At 46.5% G+C, this 21,782-nt stretch overlaps 1 protein-coding gene across 1 annotated transcript in view; it reads right to left on the bottom strand.

Annotated features, from left to right (window-relative positions):
• PKHD1 (PKHD1 ciliary IPT domain containing fibrocystin/polyductin) overlaps positions 1–21,198 on the bottom strand; it is a 365,190-nt gene extending 343,992 nt beyond the window's left edge. Inside the window, exons 1-15 of the mRNA XM_072944834.1 lie at positions 21,147–21,198; positions 19,254–19,331; positions 18,501–18,645; positions 16,084–16,192; positions 12,378–12,435; positions 10,904–10,982; positions 9,565–9,639; positions 8,527–8,591; positions 7,988–8,027; positions 6,651–6,721; positions 5,242–5,343; positions 4,384–4,479; positions 1,995–2,136; positions 1,444–1,558; positions 168–446 (exon numbers count right to left, since the gene is read on the bottom strand). Of these exons, the coding sequence (XP_072800935.1) occupies positions 168–446; positions 1,444–1,558; positions 1,995–2,136; positions 4,384–4,479; positions 5,242–5,343; positions 6,651–6,721; positions 7,988–8,027; positions 8,527–8,591; positions 9,565–9,639; positions 10,904–10,982; positions 12,378–12,435; positions 16,084–16,192; positions 18,501–18,645; positions 19,254–19,331; positions 21,147–21,198 (1,506 nt within the window). The remainder of the gene's footprint in view (positions 1–167; positions 447–1,443; positions 1,559–1,994; positions 2,137–4,383; positions 4,480–5,241; positions 5,344–6,650; positions 6,722–7,987; positions 8,028–8,526; positions 8,592–9,564; positions 9,640–10,903; positions 10,983–12,377; positions 12,436–16,083; positions 16,193–18,500; positions 18,646–19,253; positions 19,332–21,146) is intronic.
• Between the last annotated feature and the right edge of the window lie 584 nt (positions 21,199–21,782).

Below are 21,782 nucleotides of genomic sequence, written 5' to 3'. Positions count from 1 at the left end.
TCATCACTACCCTACTGGAGGGACATCCCATCTCTTTGGCAGCAGTTATCATCACGGCTCAAGCCTCCTGGCCCCGAGCCAGCCATCCCTCCACTAGGCAGGACTATAACTCCTTGCAGAGTTCAGCCCCGGAACCCAACCCCACGGGACAGGGAAGACATGCAGACCTGGATGTCCGGAAGCCTCTGGGCCCGGGCTCGGACCTGGTGCTTCTCCCGGAGGTAGGTGCTGACCGCCTGGGGACTCAGCCAGGTGTTGTGGATCTGGACCCCGATCCTCACGCCCCTGCTGGGAGCTCTCCCTCGGTGCTCCGCTTCCAGGTAGTACCTGGCTCCCCCGGGCAGCTCCAGCTTGGGCGTCTTCTGTTGCCAGATCTCTTCACTGCCACTCTGCTCCCAGGAGTCAAACCAGTCGGCGGTGCCCACCCTGAGGGAGGCCACTTTCACCTGTGCCCCGATAAGCACATCGTGACCGGCTCTGTGGGGCTTCTGGGCCTCTCTCAAACAGCAAGTGTCTGGATCTCGACGGTTACTAACGAGGGATGTGGGGGCGGTCTGCCTCTTCCAACACGTCAGCCCCATCACACTAGGACCTGGGCTGGTGTACGCTTCTCCAGGCCTCCTTCTCGCTCTCTGTCTCAATTAAATAGTATTCAGACGAGGCTGGAGGGACCATGCTTAGGGCAGAAACAGCCAACCTGAAACCCCAGGTTTCCGTGATGCTGTGGCTAAGGTTGTAAGAAGCCCTTTGGGAGACCTATTATGACTTGACCACATCAAAGTCTGTGAGTTTCTCCAGCCAACTAGCAAAGCAAGTTCACAGAAGCATATTTGAGAAAAAAATATGGCGGTCCTTTGTCAACGGCGCTAGTTAGTTGGGACTGTTGGTTAAAACACCTTTTCTTATCCTTCAAGTCTGAACAGAAAACTCCTGCATATAACTGGCTACATTCCTACCTAAAATTAGTGGAAAAGGCACAAGCTTGGGAGTCAGACAAATCTGGGTTTGAGTTCTAAATATGCCCCTTATTATCCCAGTGGCCCTAGATTGGCCACACAATCCTCCGAAGGCTCATTGTCCTTATCTGGAAAAACGGAGATAAACAGACGTAGCTCACAAGATGCTGTGAAGACTCGAGACCAGGCATATAAAAGCTGTGGCATTGTGCCCAGCTTATGGTAAGTGCTCACCAAACGTGCCAACCCATTCAGCCAAGCCCTTTTTCAACAATTAAAATCATGTCAATTATATCTCAATTTTTTAATAAAAAATAAACTCCACCCCCACCCCACCCCCACACCCCAAAAAATCACAAATTAAAATTCCCGGTTGCTTAATGGCATGCTACAACTGTCAAAGAACATGAGAGCTTCTGTTCTGTTTTGTTCTGTTTTTTCAGGGGTAAAGGGCTGGGGACAAGGACAGTGAGAGTGGGGGCAATACCTTGGTCCTCGGGTCCTCCGACCGGCTGAAATACAGGGAAGCCTGGTGGTCGGCCTGGAGCCAGAACGTGTAATTATTTGTCTCTGGGGCCGCAAAGAACCCACGGAGCCGTGCTCTGTAAAACAGAGGAGCAGAGAGAAAGAAGCGAGAGCCACTGAGCCCGGAACCCCCGACCCAGCAAATGGTTGCCCTTGGACTTGGCTTGTCTTCATGGTAACGAGGAGGAAACCCTTGACTCTTGTGTGTTGTGATGGGCCAGAGCCCTCTGGACACAGCTTCTCCTGCGGTGCCTGCCTGACCCTTAGCCTCAGCCCACCTCTCTGCACTGGCACAACTCCCGGGCGGTCCTGGCTTCTTTGGGAAAGTTGTAGCCGCAGCACAGGGTGGCCTGGCGGCTTAGCAGAGATCCCTTGACCAATCTTGTTGTGGCTGATTTGGTGGCTGTTTTAAAATTTCCCCTAGGAGTCTCACTGCTTCCTTATCTGTCTCCTGGTCCCACCTCGGCCAATAAAGACACTGGTGATATGGGCCCCCCTTCTCCTGAAGCATACCTGAAAGGCTGCCCTTCCTGTGACCAAAATCCAGATGGAGAGCTGGCATTAGGGACAATCTGCCATCGGTACCCGGGGGTGGCTTGAGTCAGGTCCACGCCCTCTGCAGCATCTCCAACTTCAAAAAGAAGCCCTCGATTGCCTGTAAGACAATGGCACCTCACTAACACCAGAGGGCGTCTCCCCCCTAAGCGGGGGGTGGGGGGGCGGCTTTACTTGAGATTACAGAGTGGAGATGACCCACAGGTTTTCTAGAAGGTGACACAGCGGAGACCCAGGTAACGTAGCCATGTAAGACGTTCTATAGACAACACAAAAGTTCTGGAAAGTGGAAATTGCTGCTGGGTGTAGGAGTTGGCCTCTTGGAAAGAGAGACAGCCAGCAACAGTAAGGGGGAATATTCTTGGAGAACCAGAGAAGACTGAAGAGCTCTTTTTCTTTTTCTTTTTAATTGAAGTAGGGAACTCTTTAATGGGAGTGTCTGGATACAAGGAGATGTGGAAAAGCAAACGAAGGTTCGTGAAGCCAGGAGTGGACTTCAGTGTCTTTTAACGCCCAGTTCAGGCTGGGAATTCCTTTCCCTAAATCCTCCCCACCCTTTTCCAGGAAATTGGCAATCCTTACGTTTTTCGCGTGTCATGGCCTCAATTTGTGGACACAGAGCAAACTAGGTGGCCCGCTGCTATGACGCCACATTCTAAATGGCACTGTCCTTACTCAGCTGTGCTTTATACCAAACAAAACCTGAGACCAAAAGCGTACGTGCGATCCATACCGGATACTAACTTGGGTGGATGGTAAGAGCTCGGGAGTCACACGTCTGTGGGTTCCAGGTCCAGCTCCGCCACTTACTACCCGGGTAGCTTTGAGCAGATTGCTTCATGTCTTTGGTTTCTTAGGCATCGAAAGGGGGCCAATAGTAAACAGAGATACGGCACTGAGACTAAGGGAGCTTGAGCTACACATCAGTTACATCTCAGTAAATCTGGAGGAGAAATAGAGTCAAGCTGACAACTGGGGAGAAAAAAACTAAGGGAGCTCAAAATATATACACAAAGGGCATGAAATACAATAAAGGACAGCTAGGGTTGTTGTTATTATTTTAAACGACTATTGTTATTCCTCAATAAACCCTAAAAAAGAGGAAACAGATGAGGAATAATCAGGAAAATAAGAGCATATTTAAGCACTGTTTGAGGCTTCTCAGCCTCAGCAGTCCTGACATTTGGGGCCTGGTAACTCCTGTCAGGGCTGCCCTTGCCTCGAGGGATGTTTCGCTGCACCCCCAGCCTCGACCCACTAGAGGGCAGTAGCACCACCACCAAGGATCAAACACTGCCCAGCGTCCCCTGGGGACCGTTGAGGACCACTGCCTTACATAATCGTCTGATCCTCTTCCACAGAAGACATTTCAAAAGTGCTTCATAAAGATAACTGTCAAGAACAGCCACATTCTGGAAACTATCCGACCACTGCCCAAGTAGCTAAAGCAGGAACCACCACCGAGGGTGCAGCCTGTTTCCTGACTCAGGGAATGCGTCTTCTTCATCATTTGCTTTAGTAGCTTTGTTTCCCTGGAGGGGAGCTTTCCCTCAGTAAAAACTGCAACTCGGGGAACTGGAAAGTGCTCGGCCAAGGCTTTGTGTGCGTTTCACACCGGACTGGCCTTTCTTTACAAAGCTTTCTCCCCCGCTGGGCTTTACGAGATAGGACTACAGACAAGCCGCCTGTGGTTCCAGGCTGCCCAAAACGCCAACCTTAACTACGCCTGAGGGCCTGTTCTAACGCCTCCCAGAAAAGTGCCCCCGCAGTGCACTTGCATTTGCAGCCGTGGGTGGAAGCTTTAAATACAGAAGGACAGGTGGGACCTGCCACTTGCCCCATTCCTGCCCACTTCAGGAGTAACCTGGTGGCCACGTCCCTGCTTCTCAGAGTATCAGACAGCTGCCCACAGGGAAGAGGACAACATTTAAATGCACCTGCTGTGCCCCACTCTCCACCTAGTCTATGAGCACAGAAGACACCTTCTGATGCCCCGTCTTCTTAGAAGACAGCAGGGGAGTGGGCAACTAACCCACAGGATGGAGGAGGAGGCTCAGGAGTTTCCACCAGTCGCTATAGCAATGTCTTCTGCTTCCTGGACCATGGTTTCCACTGAACCTCACCGGCCATGCAGCTGGCCAGGGGCTAGGACTGCAGGGTGTTGCCAAGCATCTGAGTAAAGCTAAAAGCTTTTCTGAAATGAAAGCCCCAACCCAGGACCCAGGGCTCACTGAGCAACCAGTCAAACAGCTGAGACCAAATTCAAACACTTTCGTTTCTGCTTCCCAGCCCCTCGTGGTTAAAAATGTCACAGGATGTCGCAGAACAGCTGTGGCGACTTCCTTACCTGCCTGAGGAGCAGAGAGCCGGGCACCTGTTCCCGGAGCCCTGGTGGTGCACTCAATCCTCCTGGGAGACACGTGTCTGACGTCACACGGAATTCCTGAGAAGGATGTCCAAATCAGATACAGATGTCAACATGGGTATCGATGGAGATACTGATGGCGAGGCAGGACCTGAGGACCACCCTGGAGCACACAGGCTCCGGTTCTAAGGCAAAGGGCCAGAAGTGGAGAATAGAGCAGAAGCCGTCATCTCCACAGAAGGAGGCGGGGAAAGGGAATGGGCGGGGCGGTGGGCACAGGGCGCCACAGAGTAACCAGAAGGGAAGCAGCGCGGTGCAACGCCGCTCACTGAAGATGGGCTGCACCGCAGCTGAGTGGGGAGGGCAGTGTGGCGGGAGAGCGTGAGGACATTTTCCTGCATCCTCTGCGTCACCAACCAGAGGAGCATCCCCCCTGGCGGAACAAAAGGATTTGCCCAGGGGGCATTCCAGAACAATCCGCGTAGCAGTGCCCGCCCACTCCGGCTTGTTCCTATGAGGACAATGGGGGAGGGACGGGGGTGGCCTTTCAGTCCGAGGAAACCCTGGTGACCAGGCCGCTCTGCTTTCCCTTCTCTTTTCTCCCAAGAGGGGACACCTGGGGGACTCACCCGTGAATCGTAAGCGGGTTTGCGAGACACCTTATTTCTGTTCTATGTGTGCAGGGCTGCAGGATGCCAACCCCCCTAGTCCATGCTAGCAGGCTGGCATGAGGAGTGAGAAGAGGCAAAGCTGCTCCCCCGTCCCTGCCGCCATAAGAGACATACTCTCCTTACGGCATTTAAATCTATGAACTGTTTTCAGCCGTTTCAACTTAGTCACCTGCGATGGTAACCCGGACAGGATTGTCAAAGAAGTCTCCTGTAATTGTGATGTCTGTTCCTCCTCCAAGGCTCCCAGTTGCTGGAAACACAGATAGGATTTCTGCAACAGAAGGAAAAAAGCAAGCTTCCGAATACAAACCAGCATGGGACCCAGACAATAATGTAACCATAGAAGCTATCAATAATTTATTTCTCACTTTAACTTTCTAAGACCAGCAATAGTTGTAGTTTTTTTCTAGCAACAGTCATTTAAAAATAGGTATCATAAGAAAAGGACTCACATATAACAATTTGTATAATAATATATATTATACAGGAACAGTATTTGAAAGGAAAGAGAAATACAGTCACTCTTGCTATCAGCAAAAATCCCTGCCTGCCGTGATGCTTTCTCAGGAAGTCATCTCCTGCCCTCTAGGACTGTTTACACACGAACATGGGTTTTACCTTATGGAGGATCCAGGCAAGGCTTCGGTTTACCCATAAGAGTCTGCAATTCGCTCTAAGCAAAAGAATGAGTTCCACTGGCACATGCCACGTATCCCCAAGATTTTAACTTTTTCTGATCCTTTCCTGTCCTGTGATCAAACTTGGAGAGTTTGGAGTTTCATTCCCTCCAGGGGAAAGACTAGTCGTGTTCTCTGATAAACTCAAGACGCAAAGAGGCTAATTACGAATGGTTCCCGCTATGAAATAAAGGCAAGGGTCAAAATGCAGCGTTTCCTGCGGTCGGCCACCTGGAGAGGGAGGGGCATTTGCAGCACGACCGAGGACATTTCTTGTACTTTCGGCAAAGGTAGATTTTGCTGCCCCTGGAATCTGCACCGACCTCACAGACACTTTTTCAGTGGTTTGGGGACTGTATTCAACCCTAGAATCTAGCCCTCATCTTTAGTAGCCAGTCTTCTACTACTGAACTGAGCTCACGACTTCATGCAAGTTTCCAGTTTTCAGCTTTCATTTTTTTGGATGAAGATGTACTCAGACAGCAACACAGTAACGTAGCATCGGTATCAGCAAGTCATAAATTATTGAATGAATCCTTGGGGGTGAGGTGTTAAAGTGACTGCAAAGATGTGCTTTTAGGTTTTTCAGTGGCACCTCTTCTCTGGTGTTTTTTAGAACACGGAACAGAACGACTCCCACATCTTCTATTCAGTCAGTCCACGTCCCCGGACTTTGTATAAAAGACTATGATCAAGTCTCTTTTCATACAGCAGCCAAAGTCAACACTCAGCAAGCACCCTATCCCCGTACGAAACCAATGGGCCGTCCGTGCCTGCAGGGACGGTGTCAGGTATTGCCGGTTACAGAGAAACGGCCGGAAGGAAGGGAAGGCGGGTCCCACATCCAGGATTGGGTGAGAGAAGCAGGGAGAAGCCCACGGCCCAGGGAGACGGTCGGTACCTGAGTACGTCTGGTAAAGGAAAAGGTCCTGCTTGGCGCTGACCAGCCACGCATTCTTGTGCACCGTGGACCTTCAAAAAGACAACATTGTGTTTTGGATGAAACTGCCTCTGGGTTTGCAGTTTTTAAAGTGACTGCCTGAAAGGAAGGTGACTAGCTTTTAGTGATCTTTAACCTGTTTAGATATCAGCTCCCTTTGATGGCTAGAGAATGAGACTCACAGGGCAAAGTTTCTTTTCTGATCTAGAAAATTATTATTTGGGAAGAATCATTTCCACTTAACAGACAAGCATCCAGTGGAATGATGGGTGTGAAAGGGCCTGGGCTAGAGCCGGCCTCTGGGAGATACCCACTACATACTAGTTTTATTCCTCCCCAAAGGGCAGACAGAGACAGAGGGAGACAGAATCTCCGCACTTTGCGCTGTGCGGCTGTAGGTGATAGGTTGCTATCTTGGGAATGAAATTACAGTCAGCTATATGACTGAAGTATTGTGCTGAACACCAGACATTGACACAGCACTGTAAACTGACTGTACTTCAATAAAAATGTATTTTTAAAAAAACAAAAAAAAATCAGCTGGACAAAGCACTTTTCAGGAAAACACCTGACAAAGCACGCAGTGTCAGAAAGGCGTGTGGAAATCTAGCATCCCAATTTCTCTCTCCAAAACTCTATGAAAGTTGGACTCTTTCCATCTTGAGGAAGGCATTTTCTGCACAATGCATTATGGAGCTACGTCCTGTTTGAAATGCCTACTATTATAAGATTACTTAAGAGGTGATTCCACCAAATTCTGTGCCATTATCACCCTGAAACATTTACCTTGCTTCACAGTGAGTGAAACTAGAGAGATGTGACCATTAAATGCAATGCACAATCCAGGTTAGATTCTGGGTCTGGGGGGAAATAACTTTATAAAGGACATTATTGGGACAATTAGTGAAATATGAATGTGGGACCTAGATTAGAATGTAGCATTGGATCAACGTGAAATTTCCTAATTTTGATCACTGTATTATTGTTGTATAAGAAAAAAGGAAAAAACCATGCGTGCATAGGACACAGTTATATTCACCCAAGTAAAAGAAATCAAGTGGGAACATGGGGTTTCATTATACATTTCATATACGGGTTATACATCTGAAACTTTCCACTATAAAAGGTTAAAGCAAGACAAGAGAGTAGATAATATAAGATGAAGATAAACGAATATATGTATGTGTGTGCATGACTGGGACATTGTGCTGCACACCAGAAATTGACACGTTGTAACTGACTGTACTTCGATAAAAAATAAATTAATAAGATAGATTTTCTTACTCCCAGTTACTTACTTTCCTCTGTTAAATACTGAGAAACTAACATTCTGGGAGCCTGTGACAAAAAGAAACAGCCATTAATACGGGAACCTCCATGAACCACCAGGACCAGGCCACTGCTACCAGAAGCTCAAGGACTCCAGCTGTCACCAAGTCACCACCCACACCTTCAGTGCTTTGACAGTGCCCGAAATAAACACCTCCCTGACGTGCGCCATCAGTGATGCTGATTTCCAGCCACAAAAGGTTAAAGGTAGTGACTCGTAGCAGGTAAGTGCAGGCCTGCAGTGAGACCGGGACTGATAAACCCTGCTCCACCAGCTTCAATTTCCTCCCCATCAAGCAGAAATCATTCCACCAGCCTCCCAGGTGTATAGGTGAGTATTAAATCAGTGTATATTTAAGCTGCTTTTTATAGTGTGTTTCAGGGAGTTCTCAACAAATGGTAGTTATTACTATCATCCTCATGAGAACCAGTTTTTGAAATACTATTTTTCCGGACACAGAGAAAAAGATGGATAAGACGTTAAGATTCTGTTACATCTCAAACAGACCGATGTAGTTGCCTTCCACACGGCACTGCAGAGTCCCAAGACCATGGTCTTCCTGAATAGGATAACTAGAGAAAGAACAGAAAAAAACTGAAGTAAGAATTATCTGACAGCTCAGTTCAGAAGTTCTGGTTCTTTAGCCAGGAGAGTAAAAACTAAAATAAAATAAAATAAAATAAAACGAGACAAAACTAAACTCTAACTGGAGTTACCATGAATATGTACGCTACCAGTGTGAGAGACAAAATTGAACTTACTCCTAACCTCCATTTGGTTCTTTCTTTCCAAAATCTATTTTATGACAAGGACCACAAAATCCTCATTCAAAAAAAAAATCCTTATCAAATGTGAACCCAAAACAGAACAGTTCTGAGCAAACAAATGCAAGACACCAGGAAGAAGCCACATTATATAATTTGACTCAACTAAACACTAGTCCTAAAACGCTAAGCCATACAGTGCGGACGATTAATCCACTCAGTCCAGAGTGGAGTAAAAAATCAAGCAAAACGTTGGTAATCTGAGCCCTAAGCATGTAGACACTCATTTTTTTTTAATTTTCCCTGTAATAAATAATTGAATATTGAAACTTTGGTTGTTTTGTCTTTGGCTGGTCGTTGTAGTATCGTAGTTAGGAGAATGAACTTGGGAGGCTGGTCGATCGGCCCCTCTGCCACTTGCTCTTTGGGAGATGTTGGGCAAGTTACTTCACCTCAGTCTCCTCATCTGTAAAGTGGGACTAATCGTCATGTGTAGGCAGGAGGTTATTGGCTGCCCTTAACTGTAAAAGCACAGGAGTAGGGCTTGGACTACAGGAAGCATGAGTAAGTATTGGCTATTTGTTTGCAAGAAAGCTCTCAGAATCCACTTCAAGTTGCATTCTTACTCAATCACTGTGTCTTTTCCAGGAAGTTTAAAGATAAGGCATCCAACAGTTATGGGTGATTTATATTTAAAATGTGTGTGTGTGTGTATCTGTGTGTGTGTAATACCCACATGGAAAGGCCTAAAAGCAGGTGTGTTGGCAAGAAAGACACTCACCAGCGTCCTGTCTTCCTGTTTACGAGAGAGCAAGGAGTGACCCACTGGTCTCCGTGAGCTTCCAAAATCAGTGGGCTGGATCCAAAACGCAAACAACAGACACAAGACAAGAGTGAATGCTCCCAGCAAACATTCTTGGCAAAACTCAGAGGAAACATGGCTGTGAACAAGCATCTCTGGATGTACAAGGCATCGGTACTGGGGGCTGGGGACTGCCCTGTAAGGAGATGCTAAATCAGACCCTCGGCCTGAGAGCGGGTGCACCAGCCTCTTCTGTGGCCCACGCGGTCACACTGCACAGGGAGCACTTCCCCTTTCCCAGAAAATCCTTATCATCTCCACCCTGGCTATCCTGGGGCCACACAGAGCCACTGAGGAGTTCATGTCTTTGCTCCTCCCCTTGCCAAGGCTGCACCCCAGACCAAAGCTGCGAGGGGACCAAGTAGTGAATGTGGTATCTTGCCAAGGATGGACTCGGGGGTTCTAGTCTCCCCAGGAAGAGTAATTTCCATTCAAGACGAGTTGGCCATTATTTAATGCCAGAAATGTGGACCCTGTAAGTAGTCAAATCTTGTTCCCTTCATCTACGGCAGAATCAAAGAGATGGGGCAGAACACGAGGAGACCCCCATCCTGTCCAAGGGGTGAAGGAACAATAAGACGCAGTGTGTAGATTCTCTCAGCAGAGCACATAGTGACATTGTGTTCCTTCTACCTTATAAATCCTCACTATAACTGCTTCATTTGTTGAATAACCAGTTTTTTAGAGCTTTCCACCAACACCCCGACTTCAACACGTTCCATCCTGCTCTCCCCTTTCCCCAGCATGCATGATTTCACAGGACCGCTGTCCTCTCTAAAAGTCTCCAATGAAAATAGTCCTGTGGGCATCCTGATCATTCTCACGGCCTTCCGGACCTCCTCCATACCTTCCTCTGAACATACTAACAGAATTTCTAAATGCACAAACGGATAACCAACAAGGAAGCTCTAACAGTCTTTCGAGTTCACACCTTGTTATAAAGAATTTATTTCAGCCTGAGAAACAAGAAGGAGGAGGGTGAGACTTGAGAAAGTAAAATCCACAGATGCAAATACAGTGCAGCGCACACTGAGCCCAGAGTGACTAGTTGTCAGTAAGTAAATGGACCAACTTAATCGACCGGTCACAGTTACACTAGCAAAGTTTGCAGAAGCCCAGCTCACCAGGGACCATAAACTGCAAAGAGGAAAATAGCCATTCTGTGCCAACTGCTTCCAATTTATCGCTACCGGGGAGCCTCTGGGAGCAATCCAGCATCTCTAAAACCAGCGGCACGCAGAAACAGTCACACACTCACCTGTCAATGTACTCAGCGTCCAAATCCAAGGTTTCCGAGCTTCCAGAGATAATCCAGCCATACACCTGTATCAGCTTTCCTGTTTGAAAAAGGATTTCTTCTAATGAATCGACTTAGCTCAAACTCTAAATATATAACACAAACTCTCTTTCTTTCTTAGTTACATCTACTCAAAATTGCCAAGATGGTCATGACTCAGAATATTAACAATTTTATAAACTGTAGAACAGGAAAGGATGACCCAGGAATCTCTAGGACATTGCAAAGAGGCTAAAATAATCAATCGGTGCCCAGTCGTAGCTTACTCGTGTATGTATGGAGCCCAGAAGAAACACCAGGTCCTCCTCTGAATCCCATGAACAGAGGGAGGGAGTGGAACACACAGCCCTGTTCCACTCTCTTGGCTGCATGTAGACCATCCACATAAATTAAGAGTAATGCTCCTTGGGGGTGCTCTATGCTTCATGAGACCTCCCTCTGATAAGAGGAGACTCATATCACACCATCAGGACTGGTATTTGGAGACACTAAACTTTTTCCCATATCTCAAGAGTACGAACGAGGAGTGTCCTGGATGAACCAGTGGACAGGAAGTCAGAAAGAAGGGTCTGAGAACGCAGCAGAGTTGTGGCTTGAAGGACGGGCCACGCACACATCATTTAGCCAACAAACATGCTCACGTTTAAAGACAGGGCAAAACAGGGGCCCCTAGACAGTGAGTGTCTGCCTTGCCCACAGCTAAGCGGCTGACTTCTACCGCTGGGGCTCCTCTGTGCGACTGGCAGGGACTCGCACAGGGCAGCAAGGATCTCCTTGAGACTCGCCTCTTTGGGTTTATAAGAAAGGGGGTGCAGCATCAGTGGTCCCCTTCCACCCAGGTGCATTCGCAGGACTGCCCCCACCTTCTCTGCTCAGCAGCCCCTTCTCAGAAAGAGTTCGGGCCCCAGACCAGATGCTCCAGGGGCTGGATATCCCCAGAGCCAGAAAAACACCTAAATGCCGTCCTGGAGAGGTGCATGAGACAAGGTTTTAGGCAAACACACCGGAGCAAGGTGATCCAGCTCAAGTCCAGCCCGCAGCCTGGAAGTGAGAGCCTTCCAAACAATCACAGGGCTGAACGGCCCGGGCTGTCGTCCTCCAGCATCACAGACAACACTGAGGGCTGAGAGAGCTGTGGGTTAACGAGGCAGAGCCCCGGAAACGGAGGAGAAGGGTGTACCCGTGGGGTCATCAGGTCCTTGAATCCAGAGACGACACCTGAGGCCACGAAACAACGTGACCGAGCAGCAATGCTTCCCTACACAGCATGCCTGTATTTTGTTAATATGAAGAAACTTTTATCTCCAGTAATTGGATGACTGGCCCTAAAACACTGGGAACCTTCTAGGAAGTGTGAGGACACTTGAAAATTTGCAATAAGCTTCAGCAAAGAAATTTGTATTTTTTATTCCCATCTTAATAGGAGATTTCTTACCTGGAACTCCACTTGGTGGATGAACTTGGTAAACAATGGGTGTCTGTGCCCTGGAAAACTGTTTAGAAAACAAGTTATCACAGTGAGCACTTCATTGAAACATCGCAGTCACATGCGCAAGAAACACAAGTCATTTCTCACAGACCATTCGTCTAAGGCAGCGAATGGTTACGTTTCCTCAAATCACCTTCCATCTTTTTCTGTTCTGAGATGACAGATATTATTATTTATCTCCCCTAGATGAGGTAAAGAGAATCTGATCAAGGTCATGTATCTCCCCTGTGCCACATCACCCACACCTGGGCAAGTCTGTTTCTACTTGCCCACCTGCCACACCAGGAACACGTTCTACCAAAGGAAAGGTAGGCAGGCAGGCCATGCTTTAAAACATCAATTTGAATTCCATTATTGCCACTTAAAATCTTGGAATCTTCAAGGTTTTTTTTTAACTTTTCTAGACATTAATGTGCTTATTTAAATGGAAAAGATTGCAACTTAAATTATTATCTGCCAGCACCTTGGTAGGGATTAGCAAGCTACAAAAAGTTGGAAGCTGGAGAGACACATACAGTAGGTTGGTTTGGGAAGAGGGAAGGTACCTATTGGGAGGAAATTGATTCAAATGATGCAAGGAATGAGAAGCAACATTACTCTCCAAGGAGAAAACCGACTATTGATGGGAGAGGCAGGAGCCTGGGGGAGCCTGGTCCTGGTACCCCGAGTCATCTTATGATGCCCTGACCCCCTGCAGCACATCCTCTGCCAACCACAAGCTCCAGGGAGGCAGGGACCATGCCTGGCTGTATTGTTAGGGGACCCCTGTGCACCATGCTGTTTTGGGTTTTGCTGCGCCTTTCACCCCAGATATTAGTTTTCCTGCTTATTAAAATATCGGGAAAGAGAGAGAGGGGAAAGGTGAGAAACCCATCCTAAAAGTTGCTCATTAAAGAAAGGAAGTCCTTCAGTGGTAGGACTGGCTTGATGAGTTGATGAAAAATCACCAGGAGATACAGCTAATGAGAGGCAGTCCGAGCTAAAGGAAACACAGTGACTCTGTTTGGGGGCTGGGACCAGGGGAACTGTGGGTATAAAAAATTAATTCCACCTCGCCAGTCCACTGCAAAGAGCCTGCTGCAGGCACTGACACGTCTGAACAACTCACAGACGATTTATCAAGCAGCTGGTGGCTGTGGCTTTCTCATTCAGAGCCCCTGCTTCTCCGCTCCCCCACCTTGCTGCTACCCACCCCACTGGGGCTCAGGGGGCAGCATGCGGGAAGCTGGATTTGGTAGCTCATTAAGTTTTCACTTTGTCATGTCTCTAGCTCAGTGGGTGACCAGAGGCCTGTTTCTCTTAGAAAAGTCCCATTTTATGTCATGTCAGCTCAGAGAGCATCACAAGTGAAGCCTCTTTTTGAGGTGTCTCTCCGAGGCTGCCCTGCCGCTCTCTAGGGACCAGAGAGGGTGGGGTAAAGGAGTGGCTTTATTCCACTCCTCCTAGCCCCTCAACTTTTGGTGGAAGGCTCACAGCTAGAGCAGTGGATCTTATATTCCAGGTTGGAAATTGGGAGGTGCATTCCCTTGTCTGGCGTGGACTTGCTTGGTCTAACATCTGGTAAGTGGGGCCATAACCACTGTTGTACTTTATGGAGCTCCTATGATCAAGTTCCAGTGGCAGTGACAAGGGTCTGAAGGATGTCGCAGTGGCAAAGGGAGGTCTGGGTGCAGAAGTGGTGGGAGGTGGGAGTGGGCGCTTGGCAGACGTGTGGGACTCGCATTAATCGTTATCCTCTGGTGAGATCAGAGCCAGCTCCCAACCCGGGGAGTCACGGCACTCGTCTGTTGACCCCCTGCACGTGCATATTTTCTGTGACCTCTTTTCTCACCCTTTCCTTCAGAAAGACAGGAAACTCGCCTTGGCGACAGACTGTACGGCCATGTGGATCAATACTTAAAATACTTGCCAAGCTGCCCTCAGCTCTGTTAAAATGTCTGTTAGTTCTCCATGTCTGGTTAGGGCTGTTGATTAACAGGGAGTTATTCTTTAGCAACCACTCCTGGGGTGATGAAAGCAGACCAGGCAAAGCACATTGCTGTCTTTGTGTTGCAGGTAGGAGGGACTGTAGGTCTGGGGTCCTCAGGCGGCCAGAGGAGGATGGGGTGAGGGTGGCAGCGAGGGGAGACTAGGTCTCTCCCTGGGCGGGTCATTAGCACATGGATCAAACCTTGGCCAGGCCCATCCATCCCTATGATTCTCCGCCTCCTCACGCTGGCCCTGACTGTGAAGTGCTCTAATCTGGGACCCAGCCAGAGGCCTATAGGTGAGGTGGAATTCCTGGAATTGTCTCCAGCTTCCCGCACGCTGCCCCCTGAGCCCCAGTGGGGTGGGCAGCAGCAAGGTGGGGGAGCAGAGAAGCAGGGGCTCCGAATCAGAAAGCCACAGCCACCAGCTGCTTGGTAAACTGTCTGCGAGTTGTTCAGACGTGTCAGTGCAGCAGGCTCTTTGCAGTGGACTGGCGTGGTGGAATTAATTTTTTATATACACAGTTCCCCTGGTCCCAGCCCCCAAACAGAGTCACCCTGTTTCCTTTAGCACGGTGATTATGGGACAGGCCCGACCATCTCCCTTCTGTTCTATTCACTGAGACAGCATGGAGGTAGGTGGTGGTCTGGAGGTAGGTGGTGGTGTGGGTCTGAATGAGAAAGGGTGATTTTTTTTTTCTGCAGCCTGTGTGCAGAAGCAAAATTCTGGAGAACACCATCATCCTGGCATGACAAACAAGTCATTCAAGGTGAATTGATGGCAAATTCCAGTATCAAAAGATGAATTGTGGACTGTAGGACAGATAAATTTAGAAGATGAAGTCTTGTTCTCAAGGAGCGTTCATTAGTGTCTCTGTTGTGCTCTTGGGAGGCTCCCTATGGGCAGTGCAACCACGGCAAAGAACCCTGCCAAACGTCTGCCTTTCACGGAACATCTAGAACCTACCTGTTCAGAGATCATTTTAGTGGAAAACCAATCTGAAATGGACAGAATACCGAAGCAACATAAAATTAAGCCCCAACATAAAATGAGTGCGGACGGAAGTTCTAAAAGAAGTCAGGCATTGGCTCAGAAATTCTCGGCTTGCTTTTTGCTCTCTCTGAGCTCAAAGGAGAATCCCAGCAGTAAGTGCCCTTTCCATGTAGGGTTGGAAGGAGAAGCAGAAATCAACTGTGAAGCAGGGAAGAGGGTGGAACTTGGGTCCCTGAGTCCCTTCACCATCCTGATACTTTAGATCATCTCAGCTGGAAAAAGGAACAATGATGCACAGTCATCTTTGGGTTCCTCTGTGGGCGTCAGCTGAAGTGAGGATTTAGATGCAGGTTCCAATCTCGGTTCTGCCATTTATGATCTGGGTGATGTGGGCAAATTATTTATACCCCTGAGTCCTAGGTTGCTCCTCAGTCAAAGTAGGATAATGAAAAGCTACCCTATAAAATGGTTGTGAGTGGTGCTTTAACGTGCACAGAGCACTCAGCTGCAGCCTGACACAGCCGTGCTCAATATTGCTCTTTAACAGAATCTCAGAAACACCGTAACCCTCATCCGCCTGGCCTCTTACCCTGGCAGACAGACCCCCAGCTGCTTTATGAACTTGCTGGTCGACAGCACAAGCATGTCCTCAGACCAGGCAAGCACACCCGCCTCCATCCTCAGAACCCACCTTGAACGTGCCGCTGTCTTGTGGTCCTGGCCTTGGGCTGCCTACCACCTGTGCCCCCGAGCGCACTTCCAGGTAGTACAGGCCCTCGTGTGCTTCGGACAGCAGAGGTCTGTGGGCAGAATGTGGAAATCCTTGAGAATCAGAAACCGTGAACTGTCCGAGCTGGCCGCCCGACTGGACCTCCCTGCACCTGTGGAACAGAGCTAACGAACCCAGGACTCCTGTATCTCACTTTTCACCCCCTCCACCCACTCAGCGACTAGACTTTAAAGATTGGATTCTGCAGCAAAAGAAGTTATGAATTTTTATATTGAAAGTACCTAATTTTTAAAAAATCTGTCCCACTTCTCAGATTCATAGGTTTAGGACTTTTAAGAGACAGAAGGGACATGGATAGATAATCTGCTCTAGTTTCCATTTTTAAAAAATTACAGTTCCATGGAGATTAAGACACTTAGGTACGCAAACACCACAGGTTAAGGACAAAGTAGAGCTTGGATCCTAGGCTCTTTCTGATAAAAGGCATTGACTTTATATGCTGCCAAAAATTCTTGACTTGATAATTATACAAGCAGCCCATAAACACTTCACATGTCCATCAAGAGAGTCCTCGACCTTCCCTTTCCATGCGTTTCACAGTGATTTCTTCTCCTCTTGAGGCTCCTGTTCACTCTGATTTTTGTGAGAGGGAGAATATGATGAAAAGGGGTTAGATTTTAGAAGTGCCTCCTGTCCAAACCTTCTCCTAAAATCTTTAGCACGACCTTAAATATTTAAATCTGCCCTGCCCAATGCGTTAGTCATGAGCCATATGTGGTTACTGAGCACCTGAAATATAGCTAGTTCCAAGTAAGATACGCTGTAAGTGTAAAATACACACTGGATTCTGAAGACTTTTTATGCAATAAAGGATATGTGGAGCCAAACAAAATGTATTATTAAAATTAATTTCACCTCTTTTTTTGATTTTTTTACTGTGACTACTGGAATTTTTTAAATCATATTTGTGGTTCGCATTGTATTTTGGTTGGGCAGTGCTGATCTGGATGCTACAATGCCTGCTTTGGAGAAAGCAGATAAGGCTTTTTACGAAAATGAGTATGACAGTGTTTCACTGATGATAAAATGTACATTTTCCCACATTTGAGTGTTAATTGTATTTGATACTCATTTTCCAAGCAATGAGTACATTTAAGAGGGTAATATTTCTTTTTTTCTAAAAAGATGATATAAAATCAATGGTGCATCTTAAAATCATTAGTATGTTGGGATTGCAGAGACAGAACATATAAGTCTTCAGAGCTTTAACTTATTGCAGGAACTCTGTGCCCAAATATACCATAAAACCTAAGGAAAACGTCTCCACCAATAGCAGGGTTAAAAGGAACTTTGGTTCATAGACATTTGCTGGACATCTTCTACTCGCAAGATATGGTGTTAATCACTTTAAGGACCACAAGGGTGGGTTAACCACATCCTAAGTCCTCAGTGCACTTAAGTCTGTAAGGATGAGTCTGAAAAGTGGGCAGCCCACATGATGTCAGGAGAAGCACAGGGTGGAGGAGACAGGGCCACTGAGACTGTGCATAACACACCTTCGTGTAAATTACAAAAAGGTCCTCCCTTCAGGAAGATGAACTGCATCAGAAAAGTGTATGTGGTGTGTATGTATGTGTGGGTGTGTACACACACACACAAACACACACGTCACGTGGATGAATTACTAAAAGCTGCTCCTTCCTCAAGGCCTGCATTTCAGTTCCTATTTGTTCCCCTTTCAAAGAAGGGAAAGATTACACTCAGTTGGATGTTGAGGGAAGAGGTGGCATTGGCACAGGATTGGTTCAACAGGCAGAGATGGAAGAGAGGGAGATTTCCTGAAGGAGGGAACAGAAAACAAAACGGAATGACACTGTTCTTACTCTTAACCAGCGATCCACTTTCAGGCAGCATCTCTAAGATACAAAGAATGAACTAGTCTAAACTTTGTGAGCCAACAGAAGCTCAAGAGGGATGATAGCGTATCTGAAATTCCACAAAAATCATATCAAACTCAGCAGACAAACTGAGGACGAAGGCAGATTTCCTTTCTAACTGGTTTTTAGTTTATGGACAATCATTGCAAGTAAGCCTTTCCCAAAAGAATAGATGGCAAAATGGAAGCATTTGCTGAACTCTCAGTAGCAATAGAGATCCTTGCAAAAACAAACAAACAACAAACAAACAAACAAAATCTGGAAGCCCCTCCTTACAAATACCTCAAAATTCTCAGACGTCTTCCCCATATCCCCATCCCCCTTGAAGCCCTACACTGCTCATTGCAGTCACAGGGGCAGTTGCTCTAATTTGCCCCCCAAAGCTACTGAGGTAAGAAAAGCTCTCCTCCTGGCCATCTTCTCATCCCCGGGCAGGTGTACCTGGTCCTGCACATCACTGCCGGCAAAGCCAGGAAGACGGGAGCGAGGTCACAGGGGACGCTGGGCAGTGCAGGCGCAGCCACGTTCACCAGGTGGATCTCCAGCTGAGAGCCATTGGCAGGATAAAGGAGACTAGCCTCGAAATCTAAGCACAAGAGAAAGGAGAATCTCAGGCTGGGGAGACGTGTACTCTACACGGGTAATACAAAAATATGCCACGAGGGGGCCATGGGAGGCATGGAGTGGCTCTAAGGATTAAATTAATACCCTTCATTTCCAAAGGCAGTTATGTGCACTATATGAATGAGTGTTCTCATTTATGAGTTTATTAAAAGAAAGTCTCTTTTCAGGTCCATCCGTCTAAACCCAGGAAAGAATTTTCCAACCCTCAAAGTTACTCCTTCCTGTGGTAGAGAGGGGTACACTGAACCATGGCTGAGAAGCTCCCACGTGTACGATTATTGACAAGGAAGAAACCAAGGTTCTGCAGGTCACATTGCCAAATTCTCTGCTGTCATCTCATTAGGGCCCCTGGAGTCCCCTCTCCTACCAGCTGGGGATGAGGATGTGGACACAGACTCATAACGGTGTGCTCTGACATGAGCAGGTGGACGTCTGGAAATACAGAAGCAGGTCCTTCAGGACCTCTTTTACATCTGTCCTTAGACAAGGAAGGCAACCAAAGACTTATATCCTTTAGAATTCTTTGGAGCAACAAATAAGAAATTGGCATTCGCAAAGACCCAAACCTACCATCGAAAATGACTGTGAGCCAAGTCCCGCCTGCGAGGCTGCCTTCTTTAGGTTCAACATGGATGCTCAGAGAAGACACTGTAAGCAAGTAAGAGAAACACTGGCTTCAATATACAGATTCAATCCACCAGCTTCCCCAGTGTCATGAAGCAAATTATCATTCCTCAGAATCCCCGGGAAGGCTTGATACACGCTATATGAATGAGTGTTCTCATTTATGAGTTAGTTAAAAGAACAGATCGCTGGCCCCACCCCCAGAGTTTCTGATTCAGTAGGTCCGTGATGGGGCCCCAGAATTTACAGTTCTGACCAGGTGCTGCTGGTGGGACTGGTCTGGGGACCACAGCTTCAAAACGCACACTTTCAGGAAAGTTTTGACTGATCTTCTCATCTTAAATATCCAACAACCCTGTGTTCTGGGACAGTCCTGAATCTCTGCTTCCTTTGGAAAAAGTCTCAAGGATACACTTGGTTCCTAACTGAACCCATGCCTTCTCTCCTTCCTACTCTATTTTTTAATGGTACATTTATTTTATTTTATTTTTAATTTATCGTAGTATAGTCAGTTTACAATGTTGTGTCAATTTCTGGTGTACAGCATAATGCTTCAGTCATACATACACATACATAGATTCCTTTCCCTACTCTTTTTCATTATAGGTTAGTACAAGGTATTGAGTATAGTCCCCTGGGCTGTGCGGAAGAAACTTGTTGTTTCTTTCACATAGTAGTTACAATCTGCAAATCTCGATCTCCTTCCTACTCTTTATAATCAGGTGGTCATATTCAATTGTCACCACTTATTTCTTGTATTTCTACTTCCCAGAGAAGAGAATAAACTTCTAGAAGCCATCCCTATTTCAATCCACCTGCTCACGGCACCATTTTCTAGTTTCCCCCTTTTGAATACTTGACTCCCCAAAAAGATACAGAATTTTCTAGATTTTTGCCTTGCCTGCTTAGAGAGGAGCTGAAGCATGACTCAGTGCTGGAATTTTTTTTTTAACCCACCATAGACTTCACATGCTAGGCTAGATTGGGTTCTCCCATAGAGGCCATGGGCTGAGCATGACCATATTAAAGCCTCATCTTCAAAGATTCTCCTGGACATGCCTTGGCAGAAGTGAAGCCAATTCAAGGACACCACCACAAATCAGTCAGCTCCTCAGGGAGGTCACAGAGAGGAAAAGTGTTATATCTACAGAATACTTTTCTGTTTCTACATCAGAAAAGTTACAGGATAATTCAGGCCACGTTAACTCTGGTTAGCCCAGGGCTTCCATGTACCTTTGTGCAGGTGGCACACTGCACAACCAAGGATGGTGGAGAATCATTTACATCAACACAGTCATTCATGGCAGCCCTGGCCCAACCAGCCCATGCTTACCCTGTCAAAGATGTATTAGATTCTTCTAACTAAAGAAGGCCAAAAACAAATGCCATAAAAAAGATACAGAGGATAACTCAAATTCACTGAAAAAAATTAGAGACACGATATGAGAAAAGGAAATTTTTAACACAAGCAGTCATTAATCTCTAAGATGAGATAAGCTACTTCCTTTGGGAAGATAACATAATAAAATCTAAAAAGAATTATATCATATGGCTCAAAAAGGAATTATAAAAGGAAGGTTGTAAGTTATTATTAAAAGCTCTAGACTATAACAGTAACTTCCACTGGCTGCTATAAAATAAAATGTATTTTTATAACTATTTAATATATAACCTCAACTACTAAACAGGAAAAAAAAACTTATTAAGCAGAGAAAATTTAAACCCAGAGCAGACATTTCAACACTTCCTCCCAAAATAATATTTCAGTATTGGTAAACTAGTTCTCAAGGTAATCTGCTGTGTTCCCTCTAAAATCCCTTCAAAACACATCCAACTCACCTGCCAGGAGGAGTACTTCAATACTTGTTAGAGGCACCAGCCACCCAGTCATCTTGTCTACTTCAATCAGTCCTCTCCAAATTTCTCGGACATGAAACACATTTTCAGTTTTGATTGGAGCAGCCTAGCTTTTGTTCTTTATGAAAAACAAAATGAAAAATTACTATCATTTTTTGCTTATGTACAATTGCTTTGCTGTGTTAAAACTTGGGAAATTAAAGAAATTATATCAATATGACCCTAGAGGGACCCACCACCTTCCCAAGCTCCAGAGAAAAGGGTAATCTAAGAATTTTATATAAAATCATCGTTCTTCCACCCCCTCCCCTGTCCCGCTCACTTACTTTATGCACGTTTAAGCTGGGTAAGTAACAATAACCTTTCATTAATGCATGAAACAAACGCTTAAATTTTAAAAATAAATAAATTCCAGGTATCAAAATACCAGTTAATACTGGTTACCGAGGTGAGAGGGTGGTTTTGTTTTGCTTTCCAGAAGTCTCAGTCCTCCAGGAAACAATCAACACAAAAAGAGTAATGAACTTAACAAAGCAAATGTTAAGCATGGTAAAAGGTTGGAAAAAACAGTGGTAATGAGAATTTGGGCAAAATTATTCAACACCCACAGCAGAGGAG

The sequence above is a fragment of the Vicugna pacos genome, chromosome 20 (genome assembly GCF_048564905.1).
Source record: "Vicugna pacos chromosome 20, VicPac4, whole genome shotgun sequence".
Taxonomy (NCBI): domain Eukaryota; kingdom Metazoa; phylum Chordata; class Mammalia; order Artiodactyla; family Camelidae; genus Vicugna; species Vicugna pacos.
The sequence above is the reverse complement of the archived record's forward strand: the minus strand, read 5'-3'. Positions and strand labels throughout refer to the sequence as shown.